The sequence below is a fragment of the Tyto alba genome, unplaced genomic scaffold, assembly GCF_018691265.1.
Source record: "Tyto alba isolate M040663 unplaced genomic scaffold, T.alba_DEE_v4.0 Super-Scaffold_2, whole genome shotgun sequence".
NCBI classification, from domain to species: Eukaryota; Metazoa; Chordata; class Aves; order Strigiformes; family Tytonidae; genus Tyto; species Tyto alba.
This window is the reverse complement of record NW_024881282.1, coordinates 32,428,893-32,447,864: the sequence shown is the minus strand read 5'-3', so window position 1 is coordinate 32,447,864 and position 18,972 is coordinate 32,428,893. Positions and strand designations below refer to the sequence as shown.

Genomic DNA, 18,972 nt, shown 5'->3' with positions numbered 1-18,972 from the left:
TATTGATATACTTCTTGTCCAGAGCCCTATAAGTCTGTTCTCTATCAAAGTCATAAATCTCTTAACTTCTATCTCCATTTTTATCTGTGAAAAACAGGAATTTACGCACCAGACTTTACAGTAACCCCATCTCATGTCTCTAGAGCAACCTGGCACAACCAGACAGGGATGGCATGCTAGTAGTTTAAATCTTTATTTGGCTAAGCTGAGAATCAGTATTCTTCCAACACATGATTCTAGGGCAGGTAATTTGAATTCAAGTGCTTCCAAAGAGAAAAAAAAAAAGAAAAATATTTTTGAGATTGGGCAGCTCTTTGTATGGTCGTGAAGCTCAAGTTATCTTCATGTTAGTAGAGGAGACCAGAAGGAATTTGTTAAGACAACCTGCTGCAGTCAGGCGAGTCATTTACACCGAAACCATTCCCAACAGACATTTGCCTACTGTCGGCTTCAGTACTTCTGAGGTCCACATTTCTGGCCAGTATAATCATCATTACCGCCGGAGATGATGCTTCTGACAACCTCATCGTTTGTTGGAGCTGCCATGCCCTGCCGCGCTTCCAGCAGATGCAGGAAATTATGTTTTCTTCCTCTTTGTGACAGCCGGGTACAAACCGAGTGGTTTTGTCATGTGTCACCCCCGGCTTTCCTACTGAAAAAGCCGAACCCGAGCTTTTTAATCAGCAGGGCGAGCTCACTCTCACCAGCCTCGCCCTCTCCCCACCCCTACGCGTTTATGGTGGTTCCGCGACAATTAAGACGGAGCGAAATTTCAGCAAGCGCTACTGTCGCGGCAGAAGGCACAGGACGGCGGGAGACAAGCCGACCCGGCCACCCGAGACGCGCCGCCACGGCGTGCGTGGGTGTCCCCCCCCCCCCCCCCCCCCGCGGCCCCTCAGCAACAGCGACCGGCGGCTACAGCGCCCTCGGCCACGAAGCCTCGGCCACGCCGGGAAACTCCGGCCGCCACGGGAGGCGGGATGGGTCATAGACGCTCGCACTCACCCTTTTTGGGGGTTTTTTTTGGGGTTGGTTTTTTTTTTTTAGTTTTTTTTTTTTTTCTAATTTTACGACAGCGGCGCTCGGCGGCAGCGCTGTCGCGCGGCGCTGACGCGCAAAGGGCGGGCCGGGGCTGCGCGCGGCCTCTTCCCGCCGCCGCCGCCGCCGCCGCCGCCGCTGCCGCATCCGCCGCCATCGGGGCCTCCCCAGGGCCGCGCAGGTGAGGGGGGGTCGCCGGGGGCCTCCCCGCCCCACCCCCTGTCCCACCGGCGCCCGCCCGCCGCCATCGGGGACCCCGGGGCCCCGCCCCGGCGCGGCCACCGGTTCCGGTAGGGGCCGGGTCCCCGCCCTTTCCACTCCGCGCACACACACACACACACACACACACACACGCAGAGCGGCGGCCCCCGGGGCTCCCCCGCCGCCCCCCTCGCTGCAGGGCCGGCCCGGGCTGCGGGCGCCAGGGCGTGCGGCACCCGAGGGGTTGGGGGGGTTTGTTTGGGGTTTGGTTTTTTTTGTGCTGTTTTTGTGGTTTTTTTTTTTTTTTTTGTGGGGGGGGTTTGTTTTCTCTTCTAGAAGTTTAAAAGATGGCGAAGTTTGTGACCCCCGTGATCCAGGACAACCCCTCGGGCTGGGGCCCGTGCGCCGTCCCCGAGCAGTTCAGGGACATGCCCTACCAGCCCTTCAGCAAAGGAGACCGCCTGGGGAAGGTACCGCCACCGCCCGCGGCTGCTTTTGGCTGCTCGCCGCCCTGTGCGGGCACATCGCGGTTGCGAATGGCTGGCCGGGCTGGCAAGCGGAGGTGGGAGTTGAGAAGATGAGTGCTGGGGGCGTACGGCAGCGTTTGCTTCTGCTGCTTGGAGCCCTGCGTGTGTGAAGTCAGAGGTGGTGGCGGAAGGGGGGAAGTGTCGTGTTAACACTGGCTGATTTTTGACTGTTTGTGCTTGTCCTCAGGTGGCTGATTGGACGGGAGCCACGTATCAGGATAAAAGATACACAAGTACGTGTTGTCTGGTGGCTGCTCCTGTGGGTTTATGGCCTACAAAGTTTTCTTCAAGCGTCACCCGTGCTTTCGTGTCTCACACCCGCTCTGCTGGTTGCCTGCTCACCTCAGCCAGAGAGGCTCCTTCAATTAGGAAGCGCACCTCAGCCTCGGGAGAGCTCCGTGGGGCTCTCCCTGTCCCTAGGGCTTACTCCTGATTTCCATACTGACCTCATGACTGGGGCTTCCCAGGGAGGCTTGTTGGGGTAGAAGACATGCTGGTGTAAGGCAGGAGTGCCAGTTTATTCATCAGACGTGGGTGAAGGCAGGTGGAGGGAATTTGGGGGGGGAAAGAGGCAGAGCGTCGGGGTTTTCTTCCTAGAAGCTTGGTGTCAGGATGCTTTGTTTTGTTGCTAGATAAGTACTCGTCGCAGTTTGGTGGCGGAAGTCAATATGCCTATTTCCACGAGGAGGATGAGACCAGCTTCCAGCTGGTGGATACAGCACGAACGCAGAAGACGGCGTACCAGAGGAACCGTATGCGGTTTGCACAGGTAACATGTTCTGAGAGACAGGCTTGAAGGGGAGCTGCAGCGCCACAGAATTATTTCTCACCTAAAATGTTCTGTGTTTTTTTTGGTTTTTTTTTTTTTTCTTTCCTTCGTTTCCGCAGAGGAACCTGCGGAGAGACAAGGACCGTCGGAACATGCTGCAGTTCAGCATGCAGACGCTGCCAAAGAGTGCCAAGCAGAAGGAGAGGTAGGCTGCAGATACGGGCGTACCGTACTTGGGTTGGAGTGTGTGAACATACTGTTGATAAATGTATAAAGTTACTGTAACAGAACCCACTAGAGTGAACAGTCAGCAAAGAAGAATTGGAGGATATTTCAAGTCCGATGATCTGCTGGTGTCGGCAGGCGTTACGAGCATGGGTTTCAAACTGCTCTCTAAACATTTAGAATGTTTGAATTGTATTTAGAAAGGAAACATGGTGTTTCAGAGCAGAGAATACCCTTTCTGAAAACTGCGTTGCAGTCTTTAGAGATGAATATAAGGAGCTGCTCAGAGTAAAGAACAGAGCTTTTAATGCCTCAGGCATCTTGATCAACAGACGGCTCAGCAAGTGTTTCAGCAGCTTGGTGCCTAAAAGCATTGCTCCTCTGGTGGTAATTTGGAAACGTTGGAATGGTTGTGGTACCTAGGAATCAAGAACTTCTCTTCATGGCTTTTCTCACATTTGCCATTTTAGAGACCGTCTGCGCCTACAAAAGAAGTTTCAGAAGCAGTTTGGAGTGAGGCAGAAATGGGACCAAAAATCACAGGTAAACTAGCAAGCCTTCTGTCCCCTGCGTTGGCTTGTTTTTTCTGGCTGCACTCACGGGGCAGCTCCCCTTGTGCAAATCCTGATGTGTTCTGTCTCCATTTCTCTATTTGTCCTACCTCTGGCTGCACAGCAGAAGCCTCGTGACTCCTCTGTTGAAGTTCGCAGTGACTGGGAGGTGAAAGAAGAGATGGATTTCCCTCGGCTGATGAAGATGCGCTACTTGGAGGTGTCAGAGCCACAGGACATGTGAGTTCCTAAAACAGCTGCTGGTTTGCTTCCTGAATTGACCAGATTTTTGGAAGGCAGGAGAGCGAGGGTCTCCTGACCTGGTGCCAATGTTCTCATTGAGGTACCCAAAGCAGGGGGAGGTAGTGGAACACCCAGCAGGCCCCCCCCCCCCCAGTCCTATGAGGTTTGTGGGTGGCGTTACCTGTAGGAGGGATGTCAAGATGGTCCTCTTACCTCTGCAGAGAGTGCTGTGGAGCCCTAGAATACTATGACAAAGCCTTCGACCGCATTACAACAAGGAATGAGAAACTACTGAGGAGCATTAAGCGCATCTTCCACACCGTCACCACTACTGATGACCCTGTTATCCGAAAGGTAAGTTTACTGGTTTGTAAAACCCGATAGTGTGTTTCTCAGTGTGTGATGTTAGAGACCAGCTGTCACCGCCAGACCAAAGTTAAAAGAGAATGGCAGAAAAATTCCAGATCCCTAAGCTTGCAAAGGAGAAGCAGTGTTAGCTGGTATTGTTATTTTTCTTAGGTCAGAGGCAGAGCTAGATTTAATGCAAAACTAGGAATCCTGGCCAAGGAAAAAGCTGTAATTCTGGAAAGGCGAGCAGACTGGTACTTGAGCTATGTGGGAAAGAAACTTCCATGTCAGAGACCGGGTTCTTGAGGTTTCTGCTTCTGGAGACGAGGAAGGCTTGGAGATTTCTCTTTGTGACCCGATCGACTTTAAGGAGCCATGCCTTTTCCTAACGGAATTAACATTTTGTAATAGATTTCTTACTTTTTCCTTGTTTGAGTGAGGGTGGGTCTGCTTTGCTGGGTAGTACCTCACGCTTTTCCCAGCCATCGGTGGTGTACTTACCAGTCTAGCTTCCTCAGCATAGGAGAAGAAACTAATGATCTGGTTTGTTAATACTTCTCGTCCTGGCTGGAGAAGGGAAGGGGGTGTCTGTTCTTATTGCTGAAACACAGAATTCTTCTCCTCCTGTATCCGTAGCTGGCCAAGACCCAAGGGAATGTGTTTGCCACAGATGCCATCCTGGCCACACTGATGAGCTGCACTCGCTCCGTCTATTCCTGGGACATCATCGTCCAGAGAGTTGGCTCCAAGCTTTTCTTTGACAAGAGGGACAATTCAGATTTTGGTGAGGAGGAATCCTGAAAGAAATTTCTGTTCCGGTAGCTAAAGGGTCTAATTTTCTTTATGCTGTTTTGAGTTTATTCTGTGCCTCAGTGCCCAAACTGAGACCCCTGGAACAACCCAACTACTGCAGTACCCTTTCTGGCTGTAGGGCTAACTTCAGTATTGATCTGCTCCAGTGTGGGGCTAGAGATTCACTGAACCTGACGTAGTCACTCCCCCAAGTGTAACCACTTGTGTTCGGTTTTCTTGCCAGACCTCTTGACAGTGAGTGAAACAGCCAATGAACCACCACAGGAAGAGGGCAACTCTTTCAATTCTCCGCGCAACCTTGCCATGGAAGCTACCTACATCAATCATAACTTCTCCCAGCAGTGTCTGAGGATGGTAAGGTTGAGCAGTGCTAGATAGTAGGGCCTGTGTTTCAGAAAGTCTCAAGAAGAGACTTCATTAAGGCTGCTTTAATACAACACAGAAGCGTTTCAGTTGACAGAGCTATGTTACTCTGATGTTTTTTCAGTTTTGAAAGAGGTGGGATTACTTCCGGTGAGCGGTGTGACCTTGTTGTAGAAAGATTTTCACTTTTATTCCACAGAGAAGAAATACCACTCCCGTTGGTGAAGCAGGCAGGCTTCTGAGTACACTTAGCGAAGCTGAAGTGCCAGTAGAAGTACTGCTTACAGCGAAGTGACTAATGTGAAGATGAGGCTTCTCATCAGCTGTCTAAATATTTTAGCGTTTTTTTATATAAGGGAAATTATCTACTGTTGCTGTAAGAGAGTATTTATCCCATCAGGGAGAGCTCCCTCAGGTTTTTTTCTCCTAACGTGCCCTTCTGTTTTTTTCTGCAGGGAAAGGAGAAGTACAAGTTTCCCAACCCAAACCCCTTTGTGGAGGATGACATGGATAAAAACGAGGTAGCCTCTGTTGCATACAGGTATGTTGATCTCTCTCTGATGCCCAGGTTTGGCAAGGGGGCAGGATATCGGCGTGATACAGAGGCAAAACAAGTTAGGAGTGTTACTGAGAGCAGCTTTACTGTGAGAGGGATTCCTGGGTGTCCTCACAGTGAACAGATGAAAGGGGAAAGGGTTTTGCTGAATGCTTGCATAGATCCGGAACAGAACATGGGTCAGAAATAACCAGCTGGGTTGTTTGTTGGCAGATACCGAAGGTGGAAGCTGGGAGATGATATAGATCTCATTGTCCGCTGTGAACATGACGGAGTGATGACAGGAGCTAACGGAGAAGTGTCATTCATCAACATCAAAACACTGAACGAGTGGGATTCCAGGGTGAGGAAGAACAGGATCCCAAAGCTAGCTCTAACTGCTTCACTGCTGCCTGACATGCCAGGTACAGCAGGCAAGATGAGACAGGCACCTGGCGGTGTCCTCTGGGAGGTTACATTCCACCAGAGGAGTGTAGCTTTGGTGGACAAGCAGTGCTGATGGGATTCCCCCCCAAGATGCGAGGTAGCTGGTTTGAACCCCCTTGTCCCCAGGTGTTCAGCACAATAGCCAGTCTGTCCTCCCCACGCTTCCCTCACAAACTTCCCTTCCTAACCAGTGCCCCAAATGTTGGCCAGTCCCCTCTGTTCGAATTTCTCCGTTTCCAGTGCAAGGGCTTTCCTTGTCGGTTGCTCTTGGTGTTTCCTTGTATGGTCTCGTACGGTAGACAGAAGAAACTTCCCTGTGTGACGTTAGGATGGCTGAAGAAATGACTGTTGCTGGCTTGTGAGGTTTAACCCTGGTTTTGATTTTCCTCTCAGTATTGCAATGGAGTAGACTGGCGCCAGAAGCTGGACTCCCAGAGAGGAGCTGTGATTGCCACAGAGTTGAAAAACAACAGCTACAAATTAGCTCGCTGGACATGTTGCGCGCTGCTGGCTGGTTCAGAGTATCTTAAACTTGGGTAAGATGGGGTTTTCACACCAAGCATCTTTCAGGTGCATTTTCTGTGATTTATCACAGTATATGTCAAAGTGAACCATTTGTAGAAGGAGTAATGGTAGAATCACCCCATGTTTTGAGTGGCCGTGGGGGAAAAGCTCGTGGTGAGCGCACCAGTCTTGGTGTAAGCTGCTTCCCCTCAGCATCGGGCTGATGTGCCCCCCACTGTGACCAACCTTGTGAGACCTCACGCAGGCAGCCTCCGTGGCTCTCAGCCTGTTTTCCAAGATTGCCGACAAGGGAAATAAACGCAGTGACTATGCTACCTGTCAAGAATTTGATTGAGATCCTCAGTGCCCTGTTACTGAGAAATTGGGTGGAGGCGGGGTATCACCACAGCCTTTTTTGAACTGTCAGCTTAAAATCAGTTGAGTCCGTGCTGTGGATAATGAACAAGAGGCATTTGCTGACTCGATTCTGGTGGTTCTGCAATTCTGGGTTCCATCCTTGGGTACAGGAGTAATGCATTTGCATCTGTTTAATTCCAAACTCCTGGCTAATCGTGCTACTGCTTAATTTTTACCTGTGGGACCAATTCTTCTGTATCTTTTTGTAGCACCCCATCTGATGTGGGGCGGTGGGAGGATTCCAGGTGCGTTACTGATGGACAGCTTGTAGCCAGGAGGTCCTCCGAGCTTTCAGTGTAGGAGTATTAGGATTTTTCCAGCCCAGAAAACAAAACTAAGATGATCATGCTGCTTTTCTCAGTGCCATTCATCTGCTGGCTGGGCTTAATGTCCTGATAACCCTCTGGTTTCTTCTTGCCCTCCCTAGGTACGTGTCCCGTTACCACGTGAAGGACTCTGCCCGCCACGTGATCCTGGGCACGCAGCAGTTCAAGCCCAATGAGTTTGCCAGCCAGATTAACCTGAGCATAGAGAACGCCTGGGGCATCCTGCGATGCGTCATCGACATCTGCATGAAGCTGGATGAGGGGAAGTACCTCATCCTCAAGGACCCCAACAAGCAGGTGATCCGGATCTACAGCTTGCCCGATGGCACCTTCAGCTCTGATGAGGATGAGGAGGATGAGGAGGAAGAAGAGGAGGAGGAAGGTTCGTAGCGTACTGGGCGATTTATGCTTTTAAGTGGTTTGCTGGTCTGGATGAAAAGGGGTGACCTGTGATGGAGACCAGATCTAAGAGGTCTGGCCAGTGCAGTGAGGAGAGGAGCGAGGCTGGAGAACGCGTGGTCCCGAGGATGGGACTCGGTGGTGGGAAAAGTGCGAGTGACGTGGGGAACACTCAAGCGGAAGCAAAAAGAGCCGAGAGCTGGAAAATGCGGATGTTGTGCCTCTGTATGGAGACTGAGCGAGGACTGATTTTAGCAGGGGGGGAGAGGACCCAGGTCCAGAGCACCGAGTGGGAAAACGAAGCCTGCCAAGGAGCCCTTCATCCAGCAGCCCCAGGATTTGGGGGAGTGGGTGGGTGCTGATTTCTCTTGGTACTGGGATATTTTTTTACTGCAGTTTTAGAAACGGGAGTGACTATAATATGAGACATTTAAAACATGCGGTGACCTGGCCTGATTGAGGTAACTCAGTGAAGGCTTCTAGCAAGTGCCTGTTGAAGTTGAGCGAGCGCTAGCTGGTCAGTCGGGGGCTGTTGAAGGGTCGGTGGTGCCGCCGTGGACAACTGCTGTCTTCGCTTGGCTGCCTCGGACCCTCTGCGATCCCTGACGCGTGATCTGCATGTGCTCTGTCCACAGTGGGAAACAATTTGGCCTACAGCTCTTGCTTCTGTGATACAAAAAATATCTTCCAGCTGTTTGGGGTGGGGTTTTTTGTCTTTATTTTTTTTGTGGGTTGGTGTTTTGTTTTTTGTTTTTTGGTTTTTTTTTTTTTTTTTTTAGGCTGTAACCTTAGTCTGGCTGCTCTGGTTTTTCATTAGGGAAATTTTAGGTCGCTGTATAATTTGCTCAGGCATGTGAATTGTGTAATTCCGAATGATGTGTGCATGGTCTTGGCTGATGGATGGGTTTGTAGGGGGGGAGGGGGGGGGACAGGCCCACCAAGGTGGGATCAGGCTCCCGCCGGCCACAAGCTGGTTTTGACTTGTCCTTTGTGGCCTTTCCTTGACACGGAGGGTTTATTTTGGGGCTTGGGGTGGCTTGCTTTCCCGAGCTGTCTTGGCTTCACTCCTGTTTCTCTTCTCTTGCAGAGGAGGAGAGCTGAACCCCGCCGGCCGGTGGAGGGCGGCGGTGCCTTCGCCCGCGGCTGCTCCGCCGATAACCGCAGAGCGGGGCGGGAGGAGGTGGGGGGAGAAGCAGAATAAAGTTCCTTGTGCTCAGTGACGCGGTGGTGTCTGTGTGTGAAGCCGCGGCCTCCCCCCGCCCCGATCCCCGCCCCCCACCTTTCCTTCCCTGCCCCGCCGGCGCCTGCCCCTTTAAGCGCCCCGCCCGCCCCCCGCCCCGTCACGGACACGTGGTATGCGCGCGGCGGCGCCATGGCGCCGGCGGCGGGAAGCGGCGGTGGCGGCGTCACGTGACGCGGCGCGGGGCGCGAGCGCTTTCGGCGCCCCCCCCCCCCGTCTCGGTGGGCGCCCGCCCCGCCCCGCCCCCGGCGCGCGCGGCAGGAGGGGAGCGGCGCGGCGCGAGCTCCCGGGTGCAGGTGCGGCCGTTGGCACTGGGGGGGGGGCGGCGGGGAGGGGAAGGGGGAGGGCAGTGGGGGTCGAGACCGGTCCCCATTGGCGAGGGCAGCGCGGGGCACCCCATCTCCCATTGGCTGATGGGCTCGCGCCTCCTTTTCCCATTGGCTGTTGGGGCGCAGAGGCACGGCGGGGGGGGATGGGTGCTGGCGGCCGTTTGCCCACAAGGTGCTGCCCCGCCTTCCCACCTGCTGGCCCCATCCCGTCTGCTATTGGCTGGGGCGGGGGGGGGGGGGGGGGCGCTCCCTGTGTGCCCGTTGGCTGGAAGGCCTGCGTCCCTTTTTGCTATTGGCTGACAGCGAGCGGGGCGTTGCCCCAGCCGCCCCACCCTGCCCCGGGGCCCTGAGGGGCGGCAGTGGTGTCATGGCGGCTGGGCCTGGGCGGGGGCTGGTCGGGGGAGGGGAGGCCTCTGCCTGCCAGAGCTGCTCTGCCCCAGTGACACCTCCCTGGTCCTCTCCCCTGCAGGGGCGGCCGTCGGTCCCACCATGGCCGTGGCAGCCTGGGGGACGCTCCTGGGGCTGGCCCTGTACGCCGGCAGCCTGTGCGCTGTGAGCGGTGCTGCTTTCCTCTACCATGACTACTGTGTCATCGGGGCCGGCCCCTCAGGCTTGCAAGCGGCCTACTTCCTCCAGCGAGCTGGACGGGACTACGTCGTCTTTGAGCGCAGCCACGCTCCTGGCAGCTTCTTCGCCCTCTACCCTCGCCACCGCAAGCTCATCAGCATCAACAAGCAGTACACAGGCAAATCCAACAGTGAGTTCAACCTCCGCCACGACTGGAACTCTCTCCTCAGCCATGACCGCCGGCTGCTTTTCCGACGCTACTCCCGCGACTTCTTCCCCAATGCTGACGCGATGGTGCGTTACCTGGAGGACTTTGCTGCCCTGCTGAAGCTGCGAGTTCAGTACAACACTGCCATCGTCCATGTGACACTGGAGAAAGATGGACAGGCCTGGAATGGCCACTACTTCCTCCTGACCGACCAGGACAGGCAGAACTACAAGTGCAGGTAATGGGCAAACCTGGGTCTAGCTGTGCTGCTCTCCACGGGCATCTTCAAGGTCACAGAATCGCAGAATAAGTTAGTTTGGAAGAGACCCATAAAGGTCATTTTGTCCAAGCCCCCTGTGCCAAGCAGGGTCGGTGATGTCAGGCTGCTCAAAGCCTTGCCCTGCTGAGACACGAGCATCTCCAAGGATGGAGATTTCACAGCCTCTTAGAGCCCTAAGCGCCGTCACAGGAGAAAAACATTTTGCAGGGATCAGCGGGGGTGGGTGGGTGGAATAACGGCTCCTGCGAAGGCGTTGCCTTTCGTGAGCAACGTTACACCTCGGACAGCTGAGGAGCTGAGAGGGCAGACACAAACTGGTTGTGTTTACCATCACCACAGGTTTCATCCTGGATAGGTAAGCTTGCAATCACTTTTGTTTTATCACTAGATAATTGCTCTCTGTGAAAAAAATAACTCATTCAGACTTCTTGTAGCCAGTGATACCTTAATTACAAACTCAAGTGAGTCAGTGTGGCGGCACTTCACTCCTGTTAACCCACATGTGCTTAGAAGTATGCCCTGGCCAACTGAAGCCCTGGGCTAGCACAGAGCTGGCAGGGGGGAACCAGAGAAAAGTGGGGCTTTTGCAGTAGAGGGAACTGACACTGAGAAATAACCCTCAAGGCTGCTGATCCCTCAGTTGCTCTTCCCCTTGTCATACTTCTTCGTACCACCACCAAGCTATATTCCTAAAAACCTAGAAGATACTCGGGTGAACATACGGAGTATATTTCTCACTTCTCCTGAGAACCTCAGCTCTACAACAGCAGGTCGTGCTGGCTGTCACTCGGAGGTGCGCTGGCTGGCAAGCTTGAAGGGGACAGGAGGCAATCCCAGACACCCACGCACCACAAGGGAGTTGCTTTTGGGAGCTGCGTGAGCAAGGCTGGGACAGCAGACAGTGCCACTAGCTTTGACTGCCTAGTGTTTCGAAGGCACAAAAATTTCCCTAAGATTCAAGTAAAAGCTCTTATGGAGAGATATAAAAAGATTACGGTGCTTAATTTTGGTGTTAACAATTAGTGATGTTGCTAACATGTTTTTATGACTAGGAGTTACATTTTAAGATATCAAAACCATTTTCTATCCCTCTTAAAAATTACTTTTGTTTTGCTGTACTAAAAGGCAATACAAACTTTAAATCAAAGTCATTTTTCATGCAACATATAAATAACCTGTGAAACTTCAATATTATATATATCATCAGTAAGTACATATGATTAATATTTGCACATTCACAAACAGCGGAGGGAGGCGTATACGTCCAGGACCCACACTGACTTTTCCTATATATAACAACATTCCTAGTCATCTTCGTTGGCCTGAGGACAGGGAAGAGAGGAGCAGGTCATTAGGTGAACCTGGGGAGACGTGACCCTGCTCCTGTAATTCCTGCATTCCCTAGCGCTATCCCTGTTTTTGCAGCTCTTTGTTGGTCGCCACTGGGACGTGGGTCCCCAACGTGGTAAACTTTCCTGGCTCAGAATATGTTGAGGGTTACGAGACTGTGTCCATCAACCCGGAGGATTTTGCTGGCCAAACCGTGTTGATCTTGGGCCGAGGGAACTCAGCCTTTGAGACAGCAGAGAACATTCTGGGCGTCACGAATTTCATCCACATGGTGAGCCGGTCCCGCGTGCGCCTCTCATGGGCCACCCACTACGTCGGGGATCTGAGGTAGGAAACTGCTCCTCTTCCTTTTCCTAATGCAGCTGGAGTACAAACAGGAAGAACTACTTCTTGCCCAGGCAACGAGCTGGACTGGCACAGGAGGTGCTGTGGTCCTGAAGGTCGCAGAGGAAACATGGGGCCTTCTATCTTTAGGTCCTTGGTTTAAAGCAGTCCAGGTTGCAGTTGCTGAACACATGAGCTCGATGAGAGCACTTCCAGGTCTGTGTGAAGTGGGAAAATGTCCCCTTGGAAGCTGTATCATTAAAAAGTGCTGGCTCCCAAGTTGTTCCCTTGCTTGCAATCACAGAGGAGAGCTGAGAGGTTGACTACATCCTGCAAGGGCAGTGAGGCTGTTACCTGTGCTGTTCCTGTGAGCCCTGAGGCTCTGGGGATAACCTCTGCACTGAAAGGAAGTGTGGGATGCCTGGTAAAGGTGTCCCATTTTCAGCACCTGAGACAGAACCATGGATCCCGCCTCTCCTCCCTTCTTTTAGGCCTTCTTACATTCTCATATTTTTTCACAGAGCAATTAACAACGGCCTGCTGGACACCTACCAGCTGAAATCTTTGGATGGGCTTCTGGAGGGCGACCTGGAAGATCTGGCTATCATCAAGGATAAGAAAGGGAAGCTGCATATCACGCTTCGGTTCTACCTGGAAAACAGGAATACCAGCGCAGGCATCAACTCCATTACTCTCCCGCAGGATGAACTGGATAATTTTGCCACACGCGCACCTTATGACCGTGTCATCCGCTGCCTGGGCTGGAAGTTTGACTTCTCTATCTACAACAGGTGAAGGAGGACCAGGGTCTCCAGGGAAGTAGGTATTTAGAGTGAAGGGCCTGAGTAGGGAGGAAAGGGAAGGGCAGGTCCTCTCCTGGCAGCACTGCTTGGACCTCCACATGCTCTGAGCTACCTGGTGCTGCACAGTCCTCTGTTTACCCTGCAGCCACGGCCGTGTCCCAGTGGGAACGTGTGTGCCACTGCCCTCTGACTGACATGCTGTAGTACTGAGCAAATGGCAGTGTTGGGACCTGGGTGACACGGAAAAATTTATGCCTTTAGAGCATAACATCCTGACCTGCCAGATCACATGGAGAAGGATAGCAATATTTTGTATTTTGGGCTTTCTTTGAATGAGGATGGTACAGATACAGATTGCTACAGAAAGGTTTTGCCTGTTTTTTTTCCCTGAGGATGCAACCTTCACTTCACCTTGGTTTGCCTCCTAGTCCATCCTGTAGTTGAAAATTATACTGCTGACTTCACCGTCTTCCAAAATTCACTGTCAGTGGCTCAAGCTGGAATTTGATCTTGTCTAGAGCTACCTACCCTTGTCTTCTGGAAGATCCTTGTAGTAGTAAATCCCACTGAAGGTAGTAGGGGCATGAAGCTATGTCTTGCAGTGACTGCAATATAATGTCTGCCTCATCAGAAACCCTTTCTATTTTTCCACCCCTGCCCTTTCTGACAGCTTGCTCTTCTCTTTTGCACATCAGATCCCTTAGAATGATGCCAGGAAAAGGGAATAAAAAGAAATATCCTCAGATCAAACCCAGCTATGAGTCCAGGGGCACTCGCGGGCTCTTTGTTCTCGGCACTGCTAGCCATTCTGTTGACTTCAGGAAATCTGCTGGGGGATTCATCCATGGATTCCGGTATACAAGTGAGTACAGAAAGGGCAGAGGTGGGAATTGTTCTTCCCTTCAAAGGAATAATTCATAGCTTACTACTGGAAGGAGATCACCCTTAGTCTTGTCCTGGCAGTAAGAACAACAGAACCCAGCCAAGCTGCAGCTGCATCATCTGAAGTGGAAGAGAAGTGACTTGGGGTCATATCTAAAGTTTTTAGTTGTCTGTCTTTGTTTTGTCTTGTGTCTCTCTTACCCATTGTCTCTTATTTATGTAACGCAATAGATTTCTGCCTGCCAGATGCTCTGCCTCGTGACAGGCTGTGGGTGAAAGGTCTGTGCTGTGGAGTTAAAACCCAGAGGCTTTGGGCAGTAAAAAGAATTTCTGTCTTCGTGTGTGTGTGTCCGTCCTTATCATTAAAAGACTTCTCAGAAGTAATGAAATATCCCCGAGGAGCCCCTGCCCCCTCACCAACCACTTAGCATCACATCAGCTTTCAGAGGGCATCTCCACTGCAGTTACCGGCGATTGGGGTGGAAGATCCTAAGCACAGATGAGCTGTAAAGCTTATTTATTGTGTCCTGCCAGGATCCGTGTGTGCCGCAGCAGAGCAGTTGGATTTCTTACAAGCGTAAGCTTGGATTTTTAAATAAGCTGTCTTTGTTTCTCTCAATGTCTCAGCTCGTGCAGTCCACCGCCTATTGGAAAACCGTCACCATGGTGTCCCCTGGCCATCCGCAGTCTACCCTATTACACAGCTGACCAATTCCATCATCAAGAGGGTGAATGAAGCCTCAGGCCTCTACCAGATGTTCAGTGTCCTGGCTGACATCATACTGCTGAGAGAGTGAGTGAGTAATTATTCCCAGCACTGCGCTCTATCGTTTCAGACCATTTTCTTTACCATTGCTTCCCATTGTGCCACCACATTAAATGGCTCTGTTGCTGCCTAAGGACATTACCGTCACGTAGGCAGCCACCTTAAAACCTGTACCACTGCCGCAACTGGTGCCAGTATGCCCAGTTATGCTGATTACTTCTCCCTTAAAGGGCTGAAATGGTCCAGACCTTCCCTCGACGCTCAGAGGTGTAGTGCCCTTTTACTGTCCCCAGGGAAAAGCTTGTCTCGAGCAGTGCTAACGTGAAGAGGAATCCCATAATCCAGGACAATATTGGAGTCTTGTAACAGTTACCTGCAGCCTTCATAAAGTCTGTGTTGAGTCCAGCCCTGTTCTTTAATGACCAAAAATAATTATTATCTGATGACTCTTTGGCTTTAGCCTCGATCAGCTGAGGAGGTGTTGTAGGCCAGCTGGCTTTTCTCTGGTGGAAAAGTCTGACGGTTGTGGTTGCAATTCACAGGAATGCCACAGCATTTGAATACCTGGAAGAGTACCCAGTTGGAGTCCTGGCTGAGCTGGAAATGCAGACGGGGAGGAAGGCTCCCAGTGGGCTGTTTGTCATCATCATGGAATATGGGAGGAATTTCTCTGGGGCTGACAAGGATGTCTTCTACTACAATCGAGCAGTGGGAGAGGCACAGCATGCCTGGCAGTCTAACTTTTTGCACCCTGTTATTTACTATTACAAACACATTCCAACAGGTAAGCTTCCCTGCCTCTCCCTGCTAATTATCTGAGGCGAGCAAAATGGAGAGGGATGAAGATATTTCAGAGCCAAAGAGGCGGGGGGGGTACCTGAAGGCATTGCACATCCTTTATGTCCATCCTCTGGGGCACCTGCCACCAACAGGTGAGCTGAAAAAAAGGCTGGGAGTTGGCAAGTTTAGAGCAGGAACTATTGGTCAGACTATTGGTCAGATCGATACAGGGTGTGGGGTTCTACCAGAGACCTCACGTTGGACAACAGGAACAAACAGGCATGCTGGGAACTTCCCCATTCCCCAAAAGAGGAACATCGCTTCCCTCTGGCTGGCACCCTACATGTGTTTTGCAGAGTCCTGGCAGATGAGGCTGGGCTGGTTGGTGTTGCCGCCAAAAGAAAGCTGCTGTCTGTGCTCAGCCCAGGTCTGAGAGGTCACGCAGTGATAGGGGCATCCGAAGGCAAGGGTTTGAAGATGAGTGTTCTACCCAGCAAACAAACATGCTCGAAATAGATTTCCTTGGGAATTGAGTGTGCTGAATCTTCATCTCCAAAAACCCAGGGTCAGGATCTGGCCTGTCTTGCACGGAAAGAATTGTGACGGGTAGCAGCATTAAAGCTTGAAAGCAGCTCAGCCTGTCAGGCTGTCCCTGCCCAGGGGGAACAGGAGTGAAATGACAGGAAGTACTGCAGGCAGGGACAAGGGGCAGCTGTGCAGTGGCAAGGCTGTTGAGGACAGAACTAGCGGAAGAGATTGCAAATGAAAGTCAGGTAGGGATTAAAAGGTCAGGACAAGATCTGAAACAGCTGTCCTAGCTGCTTCCCACTCCCCAAGGTCTTTTTAATGCTATTTTGATACTGAGAGATTTCCTTAATGTTCTCTTGACAGAGCGTGAGATGAGACTTCGGCCCCCAGACTGGCCTCTCCCCCGCCCAGATGCTGTCCATCACATTGTGGAGGACTTTCTGACAGACTGGACGGCCCCGAACGCGCACATCCTTCCGCTGAGGCGTTTTTTGGAGAACTGCCTCAGCACTGACCTGCGCAATTTCTTCGCAGGTAATTTGAGCGCAGGGTCAAAGTGGCAGGAGGAGGAGGAGGGATGTGAGGGACAAGCAACAGGAGGGATGTCTTCTGCAGGTAGCTAAGATCTCCCTGTGGCGAGCTGGTGGTCTCACCATCAGTCACACCTCTTTGATGCGCTCCCCAGATGGTAAAAAGTGCCAGTGCTGTGTGTATGTTCCCAAACAGCCTTTGCTCTTGCTCACCATCAGAAAGAGACTGTCCCTGGCACAGCCAGATTTAGGGAAAGGGGTGTGAGGTTGGGTTCAGTCCCTTTTCTACCTGCAGCATTCCTTCTTCCACCATTGTCTGAACATTCCTTTGCGCCATTGGGTACCAGACCTCTTTTCATGTACAGATGATGGGATTGCTTTCCCATGGGAAATGGGAGTGCTGGGATGTGAGAGCTGAAGAGCCTCTGCCCTCCCTGCCTGGTCTCAAGATTGGTCTGGGAACTTCCTGCAGGAACCCCACGTGGCACACAGAGGAAAGCAACCCTGTGGTACAAAGAAGATGCCAGAGGGCTGCAAGCTCAAATTCAGCTCCTTTTCCTCTCAGAGTGCAGACTGGAGGTCCCACCCTGTATCTCCTGAGCTCTGCAGAATTAAGCCGGTTACCCTGCTGCCATCCGGGGCAGGGTTCCGGGTGGGAAACTCCCGTCGTCTTCCCTCATCCTCTCTGCCTTTTGTTTTGAATGAGTCCTCAAGAGTTTAGGGGAATTTTTCTCTGCTGAGTCTGGTTTTTGATCCTTTCCCCCGCAGAGTCCTGCTTCCTGTTTGCTTTCACCCGTCAGAAGCTGCCTCCCTTCTGTCAGCAGGGGTACGTGAGAATGCAAGGGCTCGTGGGGAGCGAGGGGCTCCGGCGCCATGCGGTGGAAGCTGGCCTGCTGGAGGATTACACTCTCAGAGACTTTCTGGGTGATGGACCCCCTGACAGCCACGAAGGGCCACGGGACCGTCTGCTGAGAGATCACGCGATACCTGTTCGTCCGCTGCAGCATCTTGTTAATGCCAAGGATGAGCTTTAATCTTTCTCACTCCACACTAAAACCCGCAGGTGCTGTTGTGACAATATTGTAACAGAGATCCACAGCAGGATTCTGCCCTTTCCTGTGCACTTTTTCCATCCCCATGCCTTCCACTGATCATGAGTTGCCAAAGACCTGCTCAGATCTTGCTGTTACAAAGAGGACCAACATGCCCTGAAGGATAAGCGAGGGGCCAAAATCCAGTGATGCTGAGGCTCCCGCGTTGTCCTTGCAGAGTTCAGAGTTGCCTGAAGATGGTGTTGGTGTTTATTTCGCAGACCAGTATCTGCAGCGACGTCCAGGGGTCACGGAAGAGAGTGCAAGAACGCCTGGGTAACTTAAAATGTCACGTCCCTCTTCAGAGGTGACCTGCTGACATGCCATGGGAGCCTGGTGCAGGCTCTCTGGTCCCTGGGTGCCATATGCTGCATATATTTCAAAATTAGTTTGTGCACTGAATCCCGAAGTGGTACTCCAGGCAAACTTCCTGATACTTTTCCTGCATTTGAGTTAGGGCACTTAAGAGTGGAGAGGGGTGTTTTTTAGCTACTGTATAGGTCGGGTGATTTGTCATTTCTCGGAGAGCACTACAAGGGACCTTTTCCTCCACGAAGGATGAGTAGCTTGCCTGGAATACCTGACACACAGAGACTTACACTGAGTTTGGCTCCACTGTCCTCGCGTTTTTCTCCTCCCACACGGAGCAGCCTGAAAGGTTAGCTCCTGTCTTTTATAAAGCATGACCAGTATTGCTCCTATTTGCACTATGTCCCATCAAGAAAGTTTTGGGTGGACTTTGGTGTTGTTAAAAGTCTCGTTCTCTACTTTATTCCCCTCCAATCACCTTGAGATCTTACTGGTGTTGACTGGTTGGCTGCCTGCACTTTATTGCTCCCTCGGTCAGCCACGTGCATTTGTCTTTCACCTCCCTGTGGGCTCGTCCCACGGCCCTGGAGTTGCAAGGCAAGAGGAGTTTCCATCTCACCCTTACGATGTCCCTGCGATTTCTAGGAAATAGAGGAGGGGCGAGAGGGAACAGGCTTTTACTTCTACCCACGTTTTTTCCAACCCCTCTGCACTTGTGCTTCCTGATACCCCAGACTGGGGGGAGGCCTGTGCCTCCACGTACCTAAAACTCTCCCAATCCTTCGAATTCGGCTGCTGTTTCTGTAAAGCCCCAGGTCCCACCCCTGCTCTGCCTCATGGGCGGAGAGGCTGGGGAGCAGAAGAGCTGAAGGAGGTGGCAAATGATTTCTTGCTCCTCTTGGGCAATACTGGGCTGCACTGGTGATGCTGCTGGAAGCTCTTGCACGTTCACGCGTGACAACGGTCACCTCCCCAGCTGGGGTGGATCCACATCCTGCCACGAGCACCCCACCGCCCCAGCTCCAGCTCCAGGGAGCGGCTCTCGCGGCCCGTCTGGGCGGCACCGCGGGCTCTTTAGTTGTTTGGGATTGTCCAGGGGAAGAAAAGGAGCTGTGACCGAACCGGGCTGGGCAGCCGGCTCTGGCCACCCGGACCCCTCCGCTCCCGCCACCGCCCCCCCCACCGGGGACCCGCCTCCCCGCCCCCGCCCCGGCCCGGGCGCCGACGCCCCGCTGGGGCTTGAATGACGGCCGCGACGGCCAGTCAAGAGGCCGGCGCT

The 18,972-nt window shown here is 52.4% G+C and overlaps 2 protein-coding genes across 8 annotated transcripts; both read left to right on the top strand.

The window, feature by feature from the left end:
- Positions 1-1,106: 1,106 nt before the first annotated feature.
- Positions 1,107-8,926, top strand: EIF3D (eukaryotic translation initiation factor 3 subunit D). 6 transcript variants are annotated; one of them, XM_032996752.2, is made up of 16 exons: positions 1,107-1,219; positions 1,576-1,709; positions 1,954-1,999; positions 2,399-2,535; positions 2,655-2,740; positions 3,231-3,303; positions 3,436-3,551; positions 3,776-3,908; positions 4,539-4,686; positions 4,939-5,069; positions 5,534-5,619; positions 5,848-5,977; positions 6,454-6,596; positions 7,409-7,689; positions 7,962-8,057; positions 8,794-8,926. In XM_032996752.2, exons 2-16 carry the CDS (start codon positions 1,587-1,589, stop codon positions 8,805-8,807), a joined length of 1,743 nt encoding a protein of 580 aa, XP_032852643.1. In that variant the 5' UTR covers positions 1,107-1,219; positions 1,576-1,586; the 3' UTR covers positions 8,808-8,926. The 6 variants fall into 6 exon arrangements, with proteins under 6 accessions (XP_032852643.1, XP_042648033.1, XP_032852644.1 ...); XM_032996753.2 differs by having other exon boundaries at positions 1,127-1,709; positions 7,965-8,057; XM_042792098.1 differs by having other exon boundaries at positions 1,127-1,709.
- A 171-nt stretch (positions 8,927-9,097) lies between these two features.
- Positions 9,098-18,138, top strand: FOXRED2 (FAD dependent oxidoreductase domain containing 2). 2 transcript variants are annotated; one of them, XM_042792096.1, is made up of 9 exons: positions 9,098-9,242; positions 9,745-10,288; positions 11,756-12,007; positions 12,526-12,795; positions 13,503-13,669; positions 14,317-14,482; positions 14,998-15,239; positions 16,127-16,297; positions 17,062-18,138. In XM_042792096.1, the coding sequence occupies exons 2-9, from the start codon at positions 9,765-9,767 to the stop codon at positions 17,325-17,327; spliced, it is 2,058 nt and encodes a 685-aa protein (XP_042648030.1). In that variant the 5' UTR covers positions 9,098-9,242; positions 9,745-9,764; the 3' UTR covers positions 17,328-18,138. The 2 variants fall into 2 exon arrangements, with proteins under 2 accessions (XP_042648030.1, XP_042648031.1); XM_042792097.1 differs by lacking the exon at positions 9,098-9,242 and adding an exon at positions 9,432-9,447.
- Positions 18,139-18,972: the final 834 nt, after the last annotated feature.

Coding starts and splice junctions, on each gene's coding strand:
- EIF3D (XM_032996752.2), top strand. CDS start 1,587: ATGGCGAAGTTTGTGACCCCCGTGATCCAGGACAACCCCTCGGGCTGG. Junction 5,620..5,847: donor GTAGCCTCTGTTGCATACAG/GTATGTTGATCT, acceptor GTTTGTTGGCAG/ATACCGAAGGTGGAAGCTGG. Junction 7,690..7,961: donor GGAAGAAGAGGAGGAGGAAG/GTTCGTAGCGTA, acceptor GACTGATTTTAG/CAGGGGGGGAGAGGACCCAG.
- FOXRED2 (XM_042792096.1), top strand. CDS start 9,765: ATGGCCGTGGCAGCCTGGGGGACGCTCCTGGGGCTGGCCCTGTACGCC. Junction 14,483..14,997: donor GACATCATACTGCTGAGAGA/GTGAGTGAGTAA, acceptor TGCAATTCACAG/GAATGCCACAGCATTTGAAT. Junction 16,298..17,061: donor CCTGCGCAATTTCTTCGCAG/GTAATTTGAGCG, acceptor TTTCCCCCGCAG/AGTCCTGCTTCCTGTTTGCT.